The following is a 20,688-nucleotide window of genomic DNA, read 5'->3' on the forward strand; positions in this document are numbered from 1 at the left end:
ATGCACATTAGGTGATCCAAGATGAGCACACCTCATGGGCGTGAGCTCATCACATAACATACTAACCAAAATAATGCAATGTAAAAATGCAGGTATTATTCAAATGTTTCTTTCTGGGAGCAACATGACAACTCAGATCAAAGGGAGAGAGCTCAAGGAAAATCGATGTTGTGACATCAGGCCAAACTCCTCTCCTGTGAAGTGATTGACTCTATGAGGTTTTAAAGAATAGGCAAATCTTCTCTGCATACATCTGAAAGTCCATGTGATGCACATTACAACAAAAGTCTGCCGTACAGACCCACTCGTGTGTACGATTTGGCCTGATTGTGCTCTTATTATTCAGAGCACAATGGAGAGGGAGTACAGCAGCCCGATTGGTCACAGGCAGCTAAAGTATGTCAAACACCAGCTAATCATCTCCATGCATTGACCGCCCATCTAAGCCAATCAGGAGCAGCAAATATATTTTGATAGATAAGTATAAAATTAATGTATATAATAAAGTTATAATTACCAGTAGTTTGATATTTAACTTTCTTAATTGCTTTTAAATGAAATTGCTTCATTTTAACACAACAAGCATTCACCGTTTTGCCAAGGTGCGTGCAGGCACATCGGTCAGTGGTGGAATTGACAGATAGTTTAATCTCAGTTATCTAACAGTTCAGAGAGAAGCTCCACAGATTAGAAAGTGGCCGCATCTGTGAAAAATCTTCTTTCACTTCCTGTGTCTGTTAGCCTTCGTCCTCACAGTCACGTCTAGGTCAACCGGCTTTACTGTGCTTTCTTTTTTTTATTTTGTTCTTTGTTTTTTAATCCACCACTCACGACATTTGATGCTATACTTAATGCAACCGCGGATGCAAATCATGAGAAAAGAGGAGTCCAAGTAATTGATCTTTTTAACTACTCCCACTCAATAACAGTAGGTTAATGCAAGCCACCTCAGCGCTTCTTATCCCCGAGCTTACACGGCATTTACCGAACACAGGTTGCTTGGGTGTGTGAAAGTGAGACAGCGGGGCTATGGGTCAATGAAAACATTAATCAGTTTGTCTCTGTCTGTGTGTTTGTGTCCGTGCTCGCATGTCCATTCTTTCAGCTGTTCATAGTGTAGCTTTTGAAGTATGGAACAGCAGAAGATTAACTGTGTCCTCTGAGGCAGTTAATGTAAAATCTAAATAAAGAATCGACCTCTGAAGAATGACTTACCTCTTGCCTGCACGTCAGTAAATCTCATTTACATATACTCCGCTCCATACTGTACCACATCAGAAAATCATCTGTGTAAGACACAGTATACCCCCAAAATTATTATCTCGTGCTCTTATCTGCTCTTCTACCTTGTTGCTGTTCAGAAACAAGAGTACAAGCAAAGGTCTTCCGATCAAATTGTTTGGCAGCAGGGAGTGAGCCTGAAATGCGCTTGCCAAAAAGTTGAGGGGTATGGAAGCAATCTGCGTCCTTACTATGACTCCACAGCTCAGTGCCAAGCTTGCCCTGAGTTGCCTCACTTAGCTGCTAATAGGTTTAACCTAATCAGTACCAGCATTCATTTAGCGATAACACTTCCGCTGCTGAGCCAGGACACCACCTTCTTTATTCTGCTTTATGATTCCATTTTTCCTCTGCATTAGTAGAAGAGATCCTGCTTTATTTAAAAACAGCAACAACAAAAAAAAATGCATTTATATATGTTTGCTTCAGGAAATGCCACTAGCCTTCTGACCACTTTTTCCAGCTTGTCATTGTTAGCCACAGGCTAATGGATGGACTACAGAAGTGGTTGACCCCTAACCACTGCAAGAAAGAAAAAAAAGTATTGCCAATATGTAATATTTGCTAAATTAATGAAGTCTCTGCGGAGATACTGTGAGCGTCTCCAGACTACACATTGTAAATTTATGTAAGATCATCAATGTGTTCTGCAACTTAATGTGATTTGTGATTAGTATTCAGCGTGCCTTGTTTTCCTATTTGACTGAGTCGCTTCAATCTCTCTTCATTACATTTTAATAGGCTTTATATTGCTCGAGTCACAGAGGGCTTTGCACAAAAGAATGCTAATTTTTCACGTCCTGGATTTCAGTCGATGTTGTGATGCAGGGTTGCACCGAGTGTAGTGCAGAGATGCTTCACCTGTGTGGGAAGAGACGCTCAGCTGAGCAGAGTTGAACTGGAGAGGAATAAAAAGAGGACATCAGCTAACCCCAGCAGCATTGTAAAGAGTTTTATGTGTAGTTGCAGCGCAAGAGGGAAGATATTCAGCTCATCACGTAACATAATGTCTTCGCCATATATAGATGACACACTTGTTTTATAAATATTCAATCATAGTCAGTACATCTAAGGCCAGATTTAATCAATCAGTTTCTATAAATCCTCATCGAGATAAAGAGCTGCAGCTAAAACTCAGCTTTATGCTGTGCTGACCTCATGGCATTATACAAGATTATTATTATACCCATCCCCTCACTGTTCAAATGAGCATACGGGAAACAATATTTTCACTGTATGTTTCATAAGAAGAAACAATATTTGTAAAGCTTTGTACATTTTTTAAAGTGAAAGTAATGAATGAAAGGGGAAGTTTTAGACATTTGCCAACAGATGGCGCCAAAATCCTTTTATTCTTTCATGTGGTGTAGATGGGACTACACACACACACACACACATACACTCACGTGCGCGCTCACAGTTATTGTCTAAACAGATTTCTGCCCTACTTACTACCCTTATTTAAATGACTTCTCAGTCAGTAAGCTCCGCAATGCTTCATTCATTTAATCACTCATTGGTTCCTTGTGTCATTTTCCATTATCTTTCTGACCTATCCTTATGTAATACTCTAGCATATTCTATATTCTTTATATGGATAATGGAGCTCTGATATTCATGAGCCTCCATTAGATTCATATCATATACTGGAGACCTTTATTTATACATCTTTTAAAATCCTTAATGCAAATCAGGCAGCCCTGATTATTCAGAGTGTGTCCTCTACCAGTGTTAAACTAATACTTTCTTCATTTCTGTCTCTCTTTTCAGATTCTAGCCATCATATCAATACTGTTTATCGTCCTCTCCACCATCGCACTTTCCCTCAACACTTTACCAGAGCTCCAGCACAAAGATGAGTTTGGCCATTTCAATGATAACCCCAACCTGGCCCATGTGGAGGCCGTGTGTATTGCCTGGTTCACCATGGAGTACCTCCTTCGCTTCCTGTCCTCTCCGAATAAGTGGAAATTCTTCAAAGGCCCACTTAATGTTATTGACTTGCTGGCCATTTTGCCCTACTATGTCACCATATTCCTAACAGAGTCGAATAGGAGTGTGCTGCAGTTCCAAAATGTGCGTCGTGTGGTGCAGATATTCAGAATCATGAGAATACTGAGGATCCTGAAGTTGGCCAGGCACTCCACGGGGCTCCAGTCTTTAGGATTTACTTTGAGAAGGAGCTACAATGAACTGGGGCTACTTATCTTATTTCTTGCCATGGGCATCATGATATTTTCCAGCTTGGTCTTCTTTGCTGAAAAAGATGAAGATGCCACCAAATTCACCAGTATTCCTGCCTCATTCTGGTGGGCCACCATTACAATGACTACAGTGGGCTACGGTGACATTTACCCACAGACGTTGCTTGGAAAGATTGTAGGTGGACTGTGTTGCATTGCAGGTGTGCTTGTCATTGCCCTACCAATCCCCATCATTGTAAACAACTTCTCTGAGTTCTACAAAGAGCAGAAGAGGCAGGAGAAAGCCATCAAGAGAAGGGAGGCTCTGGAGAGAGCCAGAAGGAATGGTAGCATTGTGTCAATGAACCTAAAAGATGCCTTTGCTCGTAGTATGGAACTGATAGATGTAGCGGTAGATAAAGGAGAAAACAAGACGCCTCTTGAGAACCATCTGTCGCCTAGCCGCTGGGGCAGCCATACCAGGCATGCCTCTTCTGAAATCCATCTGAAATCACCTGACAAAAGAAACCCAGAGTTTCTACCCGAAAGTTCTCCCCATCACATAACCATCACCACAACTGGAAGTCCACAGCGGACAAGCAGGACCCCACAGCACCTTAGTGCTCAAACACTGGAGGAGATGTACAGTCAAATAACCAAGTCACAGTCCTTCAGCAATCTCAACACTACAAGCTCCATGAGCACTCTGAGCACAACTATGACTGCCCCGGCATCACCGAAGAAATCCCAGAGCCCTGAATTTGCATTAAAAGAGGAGGTGGGGATGGAGATGAAAGAAGTCCAGCCCTCCTTGCCAGAAAACTTTGGAAGCTGTTCAGCTGGCATCGAAAAACAGAGCTCAAACTCAGGCGAGGAGGATGCTAGATCATGTCATATCAGACACCCCAGGGCCCCGCCACCTCTGAATCTTAGCTTACTGAGGCCCAGTGATGACCAGAGGTTTCTTAAAGATGGTCTCTATGAGTACATAGACGAAGGGGAAAGCTTTAACAGTGCTGTGGAGAATATCCAGGGCTCTCCAAGACGGATTAATCCTCTAAAAATAAAAGGGTTGAAGGTCAATTACACAAAGACCTCTGCTGAAGGCCCTCTGACACCACCCAGTACTACTTCTCCTGGAGACATCAGCTCCAGCATCCTGGAAGATGAGTCTCCAGTGGGAGAGACATCACCACTCATCCCTAGTTCAGAGGGGCTTCTTCCAGTCACAATGGAAGACGTCTGCCCTCTGGCCCCTAAGAGGCTGGTGGTGGACACCCCACCAGGGGATGAAGATTCACAATCCACAGAGAATCATGAGGAGAAGCACCTGATGGAGGTGGCGGGAGCAGCGGTTGCACCATTGTCACCCAAGACAGCAGCACAAAATAGCACCCAAGGTGTGGTTGGGGCAGGCGAGGAGGTTAAGCCTGACAGCAACCAAAGTGGACACAAAGTAGAGAACCACATGTTTACATCCGATATCCACCTGATACCCGGGGATGGCAGCCTCTCTCCAACATGTGAAACCAGCATGTGAATGTAAGGGACATTTGAGGGACAACAGACCTAGTACAACCTCAGCCTGAAGTTTGGGAGAGCAGGGAGGAAAGTCAAGGGTGCAGCGGTGGCGAAAGATCTTTTTGCATGGCATGACAAGTCTCTTATACTTGTGTTGTTGTTGAATTGCAGAAAAAGAAACTGTAGTGCTTTGTGCAGATCCTGGAAAAACAGTGGGCTCAAAGAGGACACTTTTGAGAAACAGAGAATTCATCAAATCACGTACACGCAGGTCCTCCAGATGTACATAACGTCTCCTTTTCTAGCAAAAGAAGGAAATGCACAGAGGAACTGTAAAAGCATGCTTTTTTTAAAAAAAAATCAAAGGACAGATATTTTACGGTGCTTAGTTTGCTGAAAGCGCTCCACTGTAAATACTAGGACATCTAAGGCAATGACAATGCACAAGATGGCAAGGGAAGACAGTCACTGAGGGTACTAATATTTGTAATGTGAAAAAGAAGGGGTAGGGGTTTGGATAGACAGCCCTCAGATTGGGTGTTGCATCGTAGCGACCTATAAAAAAAAAAAGAAACATATCATTACCTTTTGTGGCAATGCAAAGTGTTCTCATGATGGCCCTGTTTCTTTGTTTTGTTTCGTTTTTGTTTTGTTTGATTGTTTTTTTTCTCGTGAATAACAGATGAAACTGTAACGTTGAGATTAATATATTTGTTTTTCATAGAAGCTGTTGAACTTTCAGTTTGTGCATCTTTGAATTCATGAATGTGGGAAAGAAAGATAAAAACACCTTGAATTCTCTCTAAAAAAAAAAAAAAAAAAAAACACCAAAAAAAAACACCTGTAGTTGCCAAGTATTTATCAAACCAGTAAGAAGATGAACTATCAGACACTAAAGCTACTGACAATATTTATCACGAGATTTAAGATGCTCCTCGTTCAGCCTTTTGATTCCATCCAAATCAGAGGAAATGATCTTATTTACTCTCTAACATCAATTATATAAATAAATATATCTATCTATCTAAAAGTAGTTTTAAGAATGAAACGTGATAAGTAGGGCTAGATTGGTTGTAGGAAAAGTCTACAATATGTAGGTGAGACTCCATTTAAAAAAACAAAAAAAAGAGGTAAGACTTATTATTCACCAAGGTAGATTTGGTCATTAACACAGATATATGCGTTACACTATCATTATCTATTTTGGCTTTTTAAAAGGGGTAGATTACAACAACAAAAAATGACAGTATTCCTTCTGATATCAATGGACCAAATCAAGCACACTGGCAAGCTTTCTTCTATCTCGAATGCATTATAGCATATATGGTAATAACATGTATTTTGACAGTAGGTATGCTTTTGGAGTTTTTTTTTTCATTATAGTTTGTTTACCTGCATTGTGTTCATTGGCCCATCCTCAGCAGCCTCATGTCAATGTTGACCTTTGTTCCATACTACTGCAACTTTACCCAATCCTGCTGATAAGTTTAAGGCATTTTTTTGTATATCTGTGGTGTCTCGGACTGTAATTTATCGTGTTTTATTGTGAACAATTTTCAGTCAAACTTAAACCCAAAGGATTTTTTTTTCTCTCGTCGTCTCTCTTGCTTTTGTTTTACACTGACTGAAAATATGTCTGTTCTACGTTGCCTTTGATTCCAATTTATTGCTGGAATATTTGTTTATTTCTTTCGGCGTGACACATGTCGGCGTAGACTAGCGAGGAGTTTGTGAAAGCCACACAAACCGGAATGGCAGTGATAGGAAGGAACGTGGGTGAACTATTTTGTTGTTTTCTTTCTTGTTATCATTCTTTTTCGCTAATCATATTTTGGTTGTTTGTTTGTTTTACTGAAAGGTGTGGAATGTGCAATATCGCATACTGCAATCTATGCAGGCCAAGAATTGTGGCACTTTATTTTATGTCTATGGGAATTTGTAAGTGTACAGGCAAAATTTACTTGTATTTTTCAGATGTTATATCTTTAATATGAGGCAAAAAGAGTATTACGACTACTAGGATCTCACAAACAATGCAAATGAGAATCTGACTTTTACTTTTTCGTATTGCGTGACTGGCAAAATGCTGTTGAGCACCTTAAAGCCAGGTATTAATGGACCTCAAATTTGATTATCTGTCGGAATAAGAATCCAAATTGACCACCAGGGCCTTTTATACTCCTGTTAGATTTACATAAAAAAAATCTAGCAAATGTGTGGAAGATATTAACATTATCTAATTTTAATGGCCACAAACAAACAATTTTCTGTTTTTTGTGAATTATCGTGGAGAATGAGTCTATTTTTTCTAAACCAAAATGGAGCACGACCACAATTTCCTGCCATATGGTGGTTGAAATGATGCGTGCCTTTTCATAACACGGCTGTTTATGAGAAGGTAGCGAGTCATTTTGCTTTGTTCATATAGCACTGTACAGAAAAAAATTCTAATTTTATAGGAAAAATCAGGTCTTTATGTAATAGAAACAAGTAATGATATTGAGTTCTCAGGTTTTCTATAACTCTCTGATGTTCTGATTGGATAGATTATCTGTTTTGTTTTGTTTTTCTTGAACAGCTAATGTCAGCTAGCTGCTTCTGTACTTTTTGAGAAGTGTTGTTGTCAAAATCCACTTCGATGTCTTGGCTTCCAGAACAGGGAGCTGCAATATTTCTCCCTTCTTCTGAGTAATGTGTGTACCACATTCAGTATCCACTCCCATCAGTCTTCGGAGAGGCAGGAAGAAGTACAAACAAAGGGATGGGCATCTGACCATTAAGGGAGGCAAAGAGGGAGCGCAGCTACAGCCAGGAAGAGATCCCTGCTGTCTCTGAGCTGATCCATCTGATTATTTCCCATGCTGACACCAGTGAGTGCTCCGGGCCCTCCGGCTTCAGAAGCTCTAACCCCATGGCATGCCCTCAGGAATAGCTACGAGTGGGTAAAAACAAGGCGAGGACAAGAAAAGAAATGGTTCTCCCAAATGGTTACATTGTGTCAGTTGTGGTCCATATTTTCTTTCTTTTGTCTGTGTACATACGATTTGCCCAAAGTAGCATATTCTGACTCAGTGTTCAGAGATTCATGTGAGACCTCATGGAGTTACCTTTGTGATATTACCGATCCCTCATCAGAAACTCAGATTCTTTGGTATTCTCTGAAGTAAAATGCGGAGTCAGCGGTGGTCTTCATTTGAATTTTCATCTCTTTTTTTTTCTTTATAATAAAGGGAGGTTAGATCGTAACCTTCTTGTTTGTAAGCTTGTACTTTTTTTCTGTACTCCAATTAATCCTTCATCCCTTGTTTGTAGTAATCATGTCTCTGTGTTAGCCTCGAGTAATCTTTCATTTTGACAGGTAGGGTAGAGAAACAAGGGATTTGGATTGATCAGCTGTATCCCCTCCGGATAAAGTTTGTGTGGATACTGCAGCTAATTCTGTGAACTGACAGCAAAAAGGACTGTGCTCTGTCTTACTGTCTCATGATGGCGTATTCATCTGTGATGCTGTACAGAGTGGAAACGTCGTGTCTTTACCCTCTCTGAGAGAATGGGCATTGTCCGTGTCACTCATACCTGCTTACCTTGCTCCTTAAAATGCAAACAGCATCATTGTTTGTCCTTATATCTCTGTATATTCTGCCTCCTCCATTGTTTTTTCTGTTCAGCTTTGAGAAAGCATTATCATCAAGACACATCCTGACCTACAGACTGTTTCTGTACAAAGCAACATCTTTGTATGCATGTAGTAGTCTGAACAATTATGTGACCACAGAACACTTTGTTATGGTATGTATGTCAACATTTGTGTAGAGCATTGTTCCTCATTACGTCTATTAGCATATGCAGAATAACAAATAAATGTATAACTCCTGCGTTTGTGTGTTTGGTGTTCCCTGCTCTGCATGTGAGATGATGATTGTAGGCCAGGAAAGTAAAAAAGACGGGGGGAAAAAGTTTGAATCAGGACACCAATTAAAATAATATGTTGCATTTGCTGCAAGAAAGCAAAGTTGTTTTCCATATACAGAAGTGTGGACAACTCAGCAGTTTGGCTGGTTGATAAATGATTTATTACAGAGCGGAGATGCGTTTCGTTCGATGCAATTAATGTAAGTGTGCATTTCCAGGCATGTTCCAATGCAACTAAACAACATTTACAGTGTGTTTAGAGGGAAATGTATTCTCTGTCCAATAATAATTTGCAATGTAAAAACCAGTTAAGCCCAAATAAGGCTCGTGGTGTGGTGGCAGAGGCATTCACATAGTTTCTTCGCTTCTAGTGTGGCAACAATTTTACTTAGTTTTATATTTTTTCTGTCTTTAACTTTATCTTTATGGCCATTTTAGGTTAGTTTAGGAATATAATTATTGGGTTAGGTTAAATAGTTACACTTTAGGTTTCTGTTAGGTTTAGGGGAAAAGGTCATTTCTGATTAAAAAAAAACATACTTACAGTGTTAACTGCATGTGAAGGTTCTCATTCAATTCAATTTTATTTATATAGCACCAAATATAGCACCTTAAAGTGCTTTACATTTTAAGGTAAAGACCCTGCAATGATACAGAGAAAATCCTAACAAGCATATGACCCCCTGTGAGCAAGCATTTTGGTGACAGAGGGAAGAGAAAAGTCTCTTTTAACAGGAAGAACCAGGCTTAAGGAGGGGTAGCCATGTACCCCTTGGCTTGTTAGGGGTGAGGGGAGGAAGATAAGTCACTGATTTGCTGGATTACCAGGTGGATAAGTTAAGATAATATAATTACATATTTGGAAAATTCTGAATTTATGACTCATTGCCTAAAATGGGTCAGAAATAAGAAAGAAATAACACAAATGGCAACAAAATATTTATTACAAATGTATTTTTATTTACAAAAAACACACACAAACACATTTTTGTTGCTACAATCAGTTCTTCCAGACCTGCTTCCAAGTTCCATGAAGGGTCCTAATGAAAGAACTGATACAATCAGAAAAGTAAACAAAGTTAAGGCTGTTATAACTATTATAACTGTTATACTCAGCTGATTTCACCTGATACCCTGCACAACCTGTATGGTTCACAGTGAATGATCCAATAAAAAGAAAATATTCCCAAGGCATCTCACCCCAAAAAAATTGTCAATGCCAGAGGTCAGAGGGAAACGGCTTGATGGGCTGCAGCAGAAGACGACCACATCAGGTGCCACTCCTGTCAGCTAAGAGGCTACTTCAGCAGGGTAACATGGCAAGTCATAAACCTCAAATCTTAAACATGAGAGTGAGTTTTCTGTACTCAAATGTTCTCCACAATACAAAAGGCAAGTTTTCAAAGTTTGACTGCATAAAAGGTTGAGAATTGCTTTATACCTAAAATTAAATACTACCCTACGAGTCTACAAGTTATATCTGAAACTTAATGCAGTGAACAACTTCTTCAACTTGCAGTTGCCTCAAATTGTTTTGGCACGATCTGAACAAGGTGATATTGATATTTAGTTACTCCTCCTGAACGCCAGAGGGCGCTGCAGTCCGATTAGCGAATTCAAACTGGCTGGTAAATGGTGAGCGCGCGGGTGTTTTTAAAAGAAAAACAGGAATACACATAAACATGGCGGCTGAAAATAATAACAGAACCGCTTCAGATGTAAATAACATCGAAGAAGGTGTCAGTTTTTCTCACATTACCGCCGTAGCTACAGGATGGATGTCGGACTTCATGTTTCTAAGTTTGTGTCGGCGTTTTAAGGAGAGCAAACGTGATGAATTCAACGAAACGCTCTCAGCTTTCCAGAGTGAGTGAGGCACCTAGGTTACGTATATTTATGCTTAATTTATGATTATTTCTGTGGTGTTAGATTAGCTTCCTAAGTTTACCATTAGTTAAAGTTTAAAAGTTGGTAAAGACAAACATAAAAGAACCAAATATCACGTAAAATATGACAGATATAAAGGTGAGATATGTTTAAGGAGTAGACGCCAAAACAGCGTCCGAGGTGAAACTCTTTAAGCCATGTCTATTTTTATGTATTTTTTCATTTTTTTGTTAAGACCTGTCATGTTGTTGTTAAATGCAACTGGCACCTTTACTCAGAAAAACGAGAGGAAGAACCTCTCGTTGGTAACTTTAATGTAAATATACGTGTACGTATAAGTCTTCACAAAGTTTCTGAAAATATTGTGCCTAACACAAATTTTTTTTTCATTTATTCTTTTTTTCCTCAGCCATTCAGAAATTATCTCCTAAGAGAAATGAGAAAGCAAAGATCTGTGACTTCCTGGCAAGAGTCATGCATGGAAAGCTGCTGGGTAAGAAAACATGATGCCACAGTTTTTAAATACACATTAAAAACTATTAAAATGGCCTGCATTTGTATAGCGCTTTTCTAGTCCCTAAGGACCCCAAAGCGCTTCACACTACATTCAGTCATTCACCCATTCACACACACATTCACACACTGGCGATGGCAAGCTACATTAAAAACTATTAAAGATGAGAAAGGGGTTGGAAATCACTGACTAAAAACGTATATACCCACCTGTCTCTTCATCAGTGATGCATTAACTTTCCGTGGCCTAGAATTGTGGTTATTTGTCAGCATGATCTAAATCTCCCGTTACATCCACATCCCATCTTGACAGTGTCTACCTGCATTGAGTTTCTGCCATGTACTTACTACTTACTTACTAGATATTTACGTTAACAAGGAGCTGAGTAGTTGTACCTAATAAAGTGGTCGCTGGGGGTATACTGTTTTACTAAAAAAAAATTAACAGCAGCAGACTCTTTCTGTCCTTCATCCTAGTTGGCTTCCTGTTTCCTTGTCCTGTTTTTCTTCAGATGTGCAGTTTGAAGATGATGCCTCTGTGATGCCTCTGATGTCGGCTGCCAGACTCTGGTCAGACCTCAAAAACACTGTGGCAGACGAAAGTTTGTTTAAAAACGTTGCCATCCTTTTGATTGTACAGGTAATAAAGTTTTGTTTTGTTTTTCCTACCTCAGTATGGGCCTTTGGGGGATTACTTCACTTGTAATTGAGCTACAAACAATATAGGGAAAGAGTTTGTTTCACCTCATATTCATTTTTCAATCTTGAGAGCACAAAGGAGCGTCATGCTTGAGTAAAAGAAACGGTGATTAACAAAACTAGTTAAAACACGATCCATTGTAGTGCTGGTGGTTTTCCTTTAGCTCTCTTTGAGGGAACTAAACATTTTACTATGTGGGGGGAAAAACACAACACCAGTGCTGAAACTATACAGATGTTTGATTATGAAATGAGCAGGGTTTAAGTCCTGATGTTGGCTGCATGTATTGATTTTGAGTCTAATGTCATACATTTACCCTGTGCCTAGTCTGTTGCTGTCTGCTTGGAGAAGGGTGAAAGGTCTTCTGCCTCCTCTGCCCTCAGGTGGTTTGAGAATAACCTTGAACTTCCACAGGTCTGTATGGCAGTTATTCTCCCTTTCCTTTTCAAAATAAAGGTCAATTTTGGAACGTTTTAATTATTCAGTAACAGATTTTAAGCGATTTTAACAACTAATGTGTTTTAACAGGGTTTGAGAGTTAAGCTTTCGAAAATAGTTGCACAGGCTGAGACTTACCACCCATTCCTCATGAGCTTCAGCTTCAGTCGCCTGCTAGAGACAGTCCAGTCCTACTTGGATGCCTATTTGGAGAAGAATCCTTCTGACTACCTTCTCAAGGTACAGCACCTGCAGAACCTGTGTTTTATGTCACAGCCAGTATCAGAATGAGATTGGAACACAGGTCTGCTCAACTATGTGAAAAATCACACTCACTACTATCATTGTCAATATTGAGATCACAATTCTGAGAATTTTGAGAATAACCTTTAAAACCTACAGGTTCGTGTCTCAGTTATTTAAAGCCCTACTACTTTAAAATCAAGGCCAACATGATGTCCACCCCAACCTTAGTTCACAAGTTGTTTGTCAGGCCTACATACTGAGTTTCTACAAGTCATACAGCACTGTGTTCACAGAGTAAATTAAAATATTTGTTTAAAAAACTAGACTAGATATATTTATATGTATTATGTTTCAGGTTCTGGGCTGAATATTTTATTTCCTAAGTTGTAAGTTTAAAATTCACTTTAAACTCTTAGAAATGTTTTGGGTTTTTTTGCAAAAAGTATTGTCGACTTTTTTTGGATTTCTGCTTTAGGGGGCACCACAGCGGATCATCTCACCCTTTCTTTAGCATCGTCTTTTGTCACACCAACCTTCTGCATATGCTCTTTCACTACATACCTCCATCTCTGCACATGTCGAAACCATCTCAGCCTTGTCTCTCCAAACTTATGTCCAAGCCAAAATATATAAAAACCCCTTTGCACTCTTAGTGAGATGGAAGGTTTTTTGGGAAATACACCGATCAGTGGACACTTGTCATCATGGGACTCTGGGGCTGCATAACAGTTACAGTTTGGCCATCATCATAAAATCCACAGACCTGTGCTCGCCCACTTTTTTCTGCTTTTGACACGTGGACTTCAAGCTCTGACTGTTCACTTGCTGCCTGATATATCGTACCTCTGGATTGTTGTGAAGAGATAATCACAGCGCTGGTTTTAATGCTGTGGCTTGCTGATGGGTGTACATGAGGTGTCCAAAGTTTCTCGGTAGTTAACAGGCAATGCTTACACAAATTTTTGCAGATATTAATTTCTCCTCCTCTTGTTTTCTCCTTTTGTGCTGAAACTACGCTCTTATCCTCCTGAGTAATGGCGCTCAGACCAACTGAAGGTGCTGATGTGACGTTATCAGTCATAGCTAATTGACAATTTGTCATCAAATTAGTTGGAAGGGCAAACTGCTGCATTCTGTAGAGTCGTCCTCAGGGCCTAACAGACTCGCTTATTCAGGAAAGTTTTATGAATGATTTACGCAAGCCAATGACCTCTTGATGGCTGTACTTGGAAGGGTATGCTAATGACTGCCCTCATTAATTTTGCTTTTCATTACAGCAGTACTTAGACCAGAAAGTTAGTTGTTTTTAGAAGTTTATGAAAGGGTCATATTTATATGCATAAATTAGCAAAGCTAAATGTCTGTGTTATGTCTACCTCTCCGATCATCAGGCAGCTTCAAAGATGGTGCAGTCCTCACACAAAACTGAGGGTTTGGAGGACGAGGGGCCCCGGGACAGCTCTCTTTCAAAGAAGGCCAGTGATGTCACGGAGGACAGAAAGTAAGTCGTAGTATTTTTGAAAAGCCTCATTTATTTAAACTCTGCTTCTCCTTCATGCTAAATATTCAGCTTTATTTATGTCCTAACAGGAAAGGAAACACCACATGTCACAGGTCAGTAAGAATATGTTTAACACTCACTAGACACATTATTAGGTACACCTCGCTAGTACTGTATTGGAGCCCATTTTGCTTTCCAAACCACCTTGATGCTTCATGGCACAGATTCAACAAGGTGCTCGAAACATTCCTCAGTTATTTTGGTCTATATTGAAATGATAGCATCGCACAGTTGCTGCAGATTTGTCAACTGCACATCCATGGTATGAATCTCCTGTTCCACCACATCCCAAAGCTGCCCTCTTTGATTGAGATCTGGTGACTGTGGAGGCCATTTCAGTACAGTGAACTCATGTTGTGTTCAAGAAACGAGTTTGAGATGGTCTGAGCTTTGTGGCATGGCACACAGCCATCAGAACATGGGTGTACTGTGGCCATAAAGGGATGGACATATGGCAGTATTCAGGCAGCCTGTGGCATTGTAACAATGCTTGCTTGGTACTAATGACTGATTCAGACTTTTGTGGCCAATGCCTTTGCCGGCATTCACACTTGTGCACTACGCGTTACAGTTATGTCCCAATCTTTTATATCCTCTGCCAGCCTAAATGATTCTAGGACGTCTTCTCTTCCTAGGTCCCCTTTTTCCAGTTTCTTTTGGGGTTTTTTGTTTAGTTTTGTTTTCTCCCCAGAGGCTAAAAAAAAGTGTCCTTGGTGAAGTTTTTCCACTTCTTTTTACATCCCCTCACATCAGTCCTGATAGTTTAAGGAATCTCCCTCGAGGAATTCAATCTGAGAGTCCATATGTTGACGCAGGGATTGATGTTCTCTCAATGATTCATTCGAAAGAAGCAGGAAATGCACAGGAGGAATCAAGAGGCCACTCAAAGTAGTTGGGGTGTGAGTTTCAGAGGGGTTTCTGATTAGGTACCTGTGACATAGATTTCACATAGAAGCATAAATCCTATTTCGGGGACAGGTGTGCCAAGAAAATATTCCCTACAGCACCAGCCTGAACCGTGTTTTCATATTGTTTGTGCCAAATTCTGACCATCAGGATGTGCAGTGTGCCCTTCTGCTGCTGTCGCGCATCTTCTTTGACGTTTGATGCGCATTCAGAGTTGCTGTCCTGCAGCATATTTTCCCACCAGCTCAAAGCCATGTTTCCATTCTCCCCTAACATCAACAAGGGATTTTCACCCAGAGAACTGTGGCTCGCTGGACATTTTCTCTTTTGGGACCATTCTCTAGAGATGGTTGTGAAAATCCCAGTAAATCTGCAGTGTCTGAAGTACTGCCACGTCACATTCAGGGTCACTTAAATTACACATGTAGGTTAAGGAAATAATTGTGTCGCACTGTATTACTCTTCCACAGACCAAAACGGAAACTACTCTCAACCATAAATACAGATGTGTGGAAGCCTGATACATGCAAGAAGCGTCATTTTTCTCTACGTCGAATCTCCAGTAATGGTGGGTTTTAATTTTCTTGTGGCTTTGATTGGTTTCTGAATTTTTCTTTTGAAATTTATTTACCAGCACATCATATTTGAGCCTGAATACAAGTAAATTAATTTCAAACCTTACAGCATCAGAGTTATCCCAGATGACAGAAAATTCACCAGACACAAAAAAGGCACAAAAAACAAGAAAACCCCCTCAAGTAAGTAGAATCAATTAATCCACAAATCAGTTTAAGGAGTTATAAATATTCCTTTAAGCATAGAAAGCAGGAGTTTATGTTTTTTCCTTTTTATCTAGAAATGGACCTCCCAGCTGGACAAGTACCTCAAGGATGGTGTTAAACGTCACGGGCAGGGGAAGTGGTCTCGTATCTTAATGGATTATGACTTTGAAGGACGCACCGGCACCATGCTCAAAGACCGCTGGAGAGTTCTAACGAGGGCACATGAAGTGGGATAAAGACACACAGAGCTTCTCTAATTCGTACAATGTAGCATTTGACCTGTAAATAAAATCACCTGATTTTTCTATTGATTTTTTTTAATGGTTTTAGTTGCATGCTCTGCTATGTTTGCACTGAAACAATTTACCACCAGAGGGTGCTCAAGCACAGAACAGTGATCTGGGTAAGTTGGTCTACTGTGACTGGGTAAATTTGACGATGTGTAACAATGTGACAATGTGTCAGTAAAACATAATTGTATATTTCACTCATTTAGTCTTTTTTAGCTGACCAGCTAAAGCTTAACCGTGTCAGTGTATGTGCTTTGCTGCTGCTGTGTGCACCCAGTCATACCACCAGAGAGCAATCACAGGAAACGATGTAAAAGTTTTTAGTTTTTTATATTTAAGGCCACATTTTTTTAGATAAATAAGGTGTAAGACAAGACATTTGTAAAAGAGTACAATAGCATTGTTTTATAACCAAAATAAAAGGAAGTGTGCTTAATGTGTGTGAGGAAAAGGTGGAATGCTGTACAAGTGTCTTTCTATTTTAATGTGTATGAAAATCTGCTATTTAAAAATACTTTACACTGATCTGGACCATATTAAAAGACATATCTGCAAAATTAGGCCTCTTAGTGTTGATAGAGAGACGATGTGCTGAGGCATCTGGCTGCCCACTGATGATTGGTTTTTAGATGTTCACGTGAAATCCATATCAGATGAAGACAAAACTGTGTTGTGGAGGACAGGCGCACCGCAGAGTTTTCTGGATCTTCTTCCAAGTCCCGCTGCACTGCGGGTTCCCCACCGCCTGCCAGTGGAGCACAGTCTCCCTGCAGCACAGTTAAACCACTGGTTTCATACCACTTTATGCACATGGTTTCACATAGTAATTTCACAAGATCTCAGCACTGCTTAGCTTAAGGCAAGGGCACATTAAGTGTTGAAGCAGAAGGTGGACTAATTTTGTAGCTGTTTTAAGTTTTATGAACTGATTTAGATTTTTATGTGAAATCGTGCAGTTAGGGCTTTGTAGACAGGAACACAATTTCCATAACTTTGGCTCTGTACGGTAGTGCAATAGATTAAAGTGCAATGCAATTTCAATCCAGACTTTCAGCTTTAATTCAGCTCCTTTCAGGGGCTCAAACTGGATAAGTGAGCATAATCATAACCAAAATGTTTACCTTTTAGGATTTTGTTAGTTATGGTTGACAGACTGACTGAAAGCCATGCACATTGATGAGTTTCCTCCTTCCTGATGGTTTTCCAGGCCTTTAGTTTTTTTGCCATTTAGTTTGCTCTTCAGGAATTGAAGTGCATGCTCGAATGGCTTGTGTTCCCTTCTCATTCTGTCTTCCATCTTGCAAGTATTGCTGTATGCTTCAAATAACGAAACATACATATTATACTTTCATTAGTCCAAACAAATGCTGTTTCACAACTTGTCTGGTATTTTTAGATGTTTAAATTTGTTTTTTCTGCCCCTGGGCAATGTTCACCACTTGGTTAGGTGTTATGAGGGGTGTTCTTTTACCATGAAACGGATCATCTAATCATCTACAATTATCTAATTATCAATGGAAAATCATGCCTTTTTACTTTGCTTAGCACACCATTGAGTTATTATCTCTTTGTTAAACATTCACCAATTCTAAAGTTCCACCTCTCTCACAGGTTTTTAAATCTCATTGAGATTAAAAATCTCATTTCCAAGAGAGACCTGGCATCATGGCAACAAAAGTCACATACAACATAGGTAGAAATCCACTGAAATCTGGAAGTTGTGGGTTCAAACCCACAGTTTTCAAATGCAAATGGTACACTTGGAATTTTTCCAGATGTTTTACGTTCAAAATTGCTCAAAAAATAAGCCGAGAAGCCCACATCTGTCCATGAAGCAGCTTTTCAGTCAGATATTTTGGTCCCTAAAGAAAAAGGGGGCTACATAATAAATAACCACCATTCCTAAATGTTCCTTCAGTTTGTAAAAAAAATAAGAATAAAAGCTGAGAGTCTGCCCTTTTAGACCACATTCAGCTGTAAATTAAATGCCAAACAGTTTAAATATATCTGGACTGGAGGAAAAACACGTGTAAAATGGCCGATAACTGCATACTTGTCTGATTCCTGACCGTCTCCCTGGCAGCTGCTGGTATTGTTTCGCATGGCAGGAGGTTCACATGCCACACACACGTTAAAGCCCTCTGTTATGTAGCGCATCCACAGTGTGTGGGGCCGGTTCTCCACAGTGCAGTGGGGCGTCCGTGACTCTAGCTTGAATTCCACACAAAACCTAAAGGGCGACAGGATTAGAGTAATGAAGGTGAACAAATAAATCCTGAAATACTGAGACAGTAGAATTCAAACAAAATAAACCCTTAACGCACAGGAGAGCGACATCGAGGCATCATCACTTGGTTAGGCGATATTGGGAATTACTGATCAGTAAAAAAGAAAAACCCACTTTATCCCCAGTAGCAGGGACACAGCTCTAATGAAAGGAATAACAATAATTAAGCATATAGATGCTTTGAACTGCTCGCAATACCGCACCTACTGTCATCCCAACCTTTTGTGTATGCGCTTTTCATGTGACAGCCTTGAGTATTTAATTTCAAAGGATTGTTGGCAGTCTTTCAGCATCGCTATGTTTAATGGTCTGTAGACAGAAGGCCAGGTGGGCAAACACCTACAGGTAGCTCGTTGGTTGGAAAACGTTGAGCTGTTATCTCCTTTCAATTTCATTTGTGATACAAAGCACAAAAAAGAGGTTTTTCCCCTGAAAGCATTCATGAACCTTTCAACTCTTGAATTTAAAGATTCTTGAGGTCTGTGCAGTTTCAGAGAGCATCTGCAGGCTTTATAGTACCATGATATGAAACCTACCCAGGGTTTAGGGGGTTTCCGTAGCTGTCGTGCTTGGGCCTTCCCTTGGCAAACGCCATGCTGGTGATGAATGCAGGACCTGATAAGAGAAACCAGATCATCTATGAATTACAAAACAGGCTCAAATGCAAGAAAATATGCATGCAACTTCACACACACACACACACAAAAATGCAGATACAGTAAAACCAGAGAGTGTTCATCTGGTTGTATACCTGAATTGAAGCCACAGTGTCTACCCAGGTGGTCTCTGTATTCCCTGCAGCCAGCTCGTTGCTCAAGGCCGAGGCAGGGCTGGCCACTGTTGTGGGGCTGCTGTTCTATGTGACGAACACGGATTCGCACCGAAGGCTGGCAGGGTTTGGCACAGCCGCTCCAAAAGCTCCAGTCGCTCACAACACAGTCCTGAGCTGGATGTTGGCACCAGTATCAAGAGAGAAACGTTATTAGAGGAAATCCTCTGTTGCAGCGAACAATTAAACTGCATTTAAACCAAAGACTCACTCCCTAAGATCTTAGCTTTTGTGCCAGGATTACAATTCCCATCGACAGTAAGATATACCATTGTTCTTTAAGGGATGAATAATTATAATATTCCGGTGGAAGAGTGGAATGTGACTCAATATCCAGGAAATAACTTTGGATTAATGAAGCATCGATTGTGACTTGTGGAATTAGTGCTTCCTGCTCTGATACAAGTATTCTGACAGTGCGCCAAGTGCGCCGCTCAATCAGTGACTGAGTCCTGTGATTTATTTTCTTTGTGCCTGCTATGATTCCACTTTGATGCATTAAACATTCAGATTTAGTCACTACTGGCCCATAACACATATTAAATGTGCCTAGCTTGTTTGACTGTAGCTGTTATCGCTACAACTGATTGACAGAACCACATTCTTAAAATATTTGTACTAATTCCATTATGTGGGCCAGCCAGCCCACTGAAATGAGGTTAGGCTCAGAGCTACTGGGGTTATTTGGTGTGCTGATTATTTTTTGTAATGCGGCAGGTGAGACACATGCAAGAAACACAAAATCAGAGATTATGTGGGGTTTGCGCCATGTTAGAAGCTGAAGAAAACAACAAAAGACACAGAAGAGTTGGAAAGGACTGAAGTTAAATGCACACAATTTGACATGTATGGGAAAATGTGGAATGCATCCACCCATGCCACTTCACTCATTAGAGGTATGTTGTGTGATAAGCAGCCCACTAATGACCAGATAGTGGGGATAATTTGTCTTGTTTTATCTTCTGGACAACAGATTTAGAAGATAGCAAGAGGTCGGGTATCATAAAGTTAAGGTGCGCACCAAAAAATAAACAGTTCCATCCATTCATCACTCACCTGGACACTCTGTGAAGTAGTCAAAGCAGCAGTCTTTAGTTCTGACGCAGCCTTCATCACAGTAGCATGTGCCGTGCACACGGTCCATCCTCCAGTCAGTGGTCAAACAGTTTGTGTCTCTGCCTCTGCAGCACTTCCCTGAACAACCTCCACTCACCAGGTGGTTCTCACCTAGAGCAAAAACTACCAGCAACCAGCAGGCAAACTGAACAGAGAATCCCATCATGATGGAGTGAGGCCAGAAGTCAACCTCTGAAGTAAGATGCCAGCCTCTTGGTTTCCCCCCAGACTGTGCT

At 40.4% G+C, this 20,688-nt stretch overlaps 3 protein-coding genes across 4 annotated transcripts in view; 2 read left to right on the forward strand and 1 right to left on the reverse strand.

Moving 5' to 3' along the window:
* The window catches only part of kcnb2b (potassium voltage-gated channel subfamily B member 2b), a 96,101-nt gene extending 87,299 nt beyond the window's left edge, over positions 1-8,802 (forward strand). Inside the window, exon 3 of the mRNA XM_080864765.1 lies at positions 3,052-8,802. Coding sequence (XP_080720891.1) covers positions 3,052-5,004 — 1,953 coding nt within the window. The 3' untranslated portion in view covers positions 5,005-8,802. The remainder of the gene's footprint in view (positions 1-3,051) is intronic.
* A 1,719-nt stretch (positions 8,803-10,521) lies between these two features.
* terf1 (telomeric repeat binding factor (NIMA-interacting) 1) lies at positions 10,522-16,294 on the forward strand. Of its 2 annotated transcripts, XM_080864826.1 has the most exons (10): positions 10,525-10,763; positions 11,194-11,277; positions 11,810-11,937; positions 12,325-12,411; positions 12,526-12,675; positions 14,073-14,182; positions 14,272-14,295; positions 15,619-15,716; positions 15,833-15,906; positions 16,005-16,294. In XM_080864826.1, the coding sequence occupies exons 1-10, from the start codon at positions 10,580-10,582 to the stop codon at positions 16,164-16,166; spliced, it is 1,101 nt and encodes a 366-aa protein (XP_080720952.1). In that variant the 5' UTR covers positions 10,525-10,579; the 3' UTR covers positions 16,167-16,294. The 2 variants fall into 2 exon arrangements, with proteins under 2 accessions (XP_080720953.1, XP_080720952.1); XM_080864827.1 differs by lacking the exon at positions 14,272-14,295 and having other exon boundaries at positions 10,522-10,763.
* A 237-nt stretch (positions 16,295-16,531) lies between these two features.
* On the reverse strand, positions 16,532-20,620 carry sbspon (somatomedin B and thrombospondin type 1 domain containing). The gene is made up of 5 exons (XM_080864828.1): positions 20,393-20,620; positions 19,259-19,453; positions 19,044-19,122; positions 18,274-18,450; positions 16,532-16,987 (listed from the first exon to the last, which is right to left on the reverse strand). Exons 1-5 carry the CDS (start codon positions 20,616-20,618, stop codon positions 16,870-16,872), a joined length of 795 nt encoding a protein of 264 aa, XP_080720954.1. The 5' UTR covers positions 20,619-20,620; the 3' UTR covers positions 16,532-16,869.
* Positions 20,621-20,688: the final 68 nt, after the last annotated feature.

This window comes from Rhamphochromis sp. 'chilingali' (genome assembly GCF_963969265.1).
Source record: "Rhamphochromis sp. 'chilingali' genome assembly, chromosome: 18".
NCBI classification, from domain to species: domain Eukaryota; kingdom Metazoa; phylum Chordata; class Actinopteri; order Cichliformes; family Cichlidae; genus Rhamphochromis; species Rhamphochromis sp. 'chilingali'.

What these genes read in the sequence shown, in the direction of transcription:
- terf1 (XM_080864826.1), top strand. Translation starts at nt 10,580, where the DNA reads ATGGCGGCTGAAAATAATAACAGAACCGCTTCAGATGTAAATAACATC. An exon ending in CTTCTGACTACCTTCTCAAG is followed by an intron (nt 12,676 to 14,072) that starts GTACAGCACCTG and finishes TCCGATCATCAG; the next exon opens with GCAGCTTCAAAGATGGTGCA. An exon ending in GGAAACACCACATGTCACAG is followed by an intron (nt 14,296 to 15,618) that starts GTCAGTAAGAAT and finishes ACTCTTCCACAG; the next exon opens with ACCAAAACGGAAACTACTCT.
- sbspon (XM_080864828.1), bottom strand. Translation starts at nt 20,618, where the DNA reads ATGATGGGATTCTCTGTTCAGTTTGCCTGCTGGTTGCTGGTAGTTTTT. An exon ending in ACACTGTGGCTTCAATTCAG is followed by an intron (nt 19,123 to 19,258) that starts GTATACAACCAG and finishes TTCTCTTATCAG; the next exon opens with GTCCTGCATTCATCACCAGC. An exon ending in GGAAACCCCCTAAACCCTGG is followed by an intron (nt 18,451 to 19,043) that starts GTAGGTTTCATA and finishes GTCGCCCTTTAG; the next exon opens with GTTTTGTGTGGAATTCAAGC.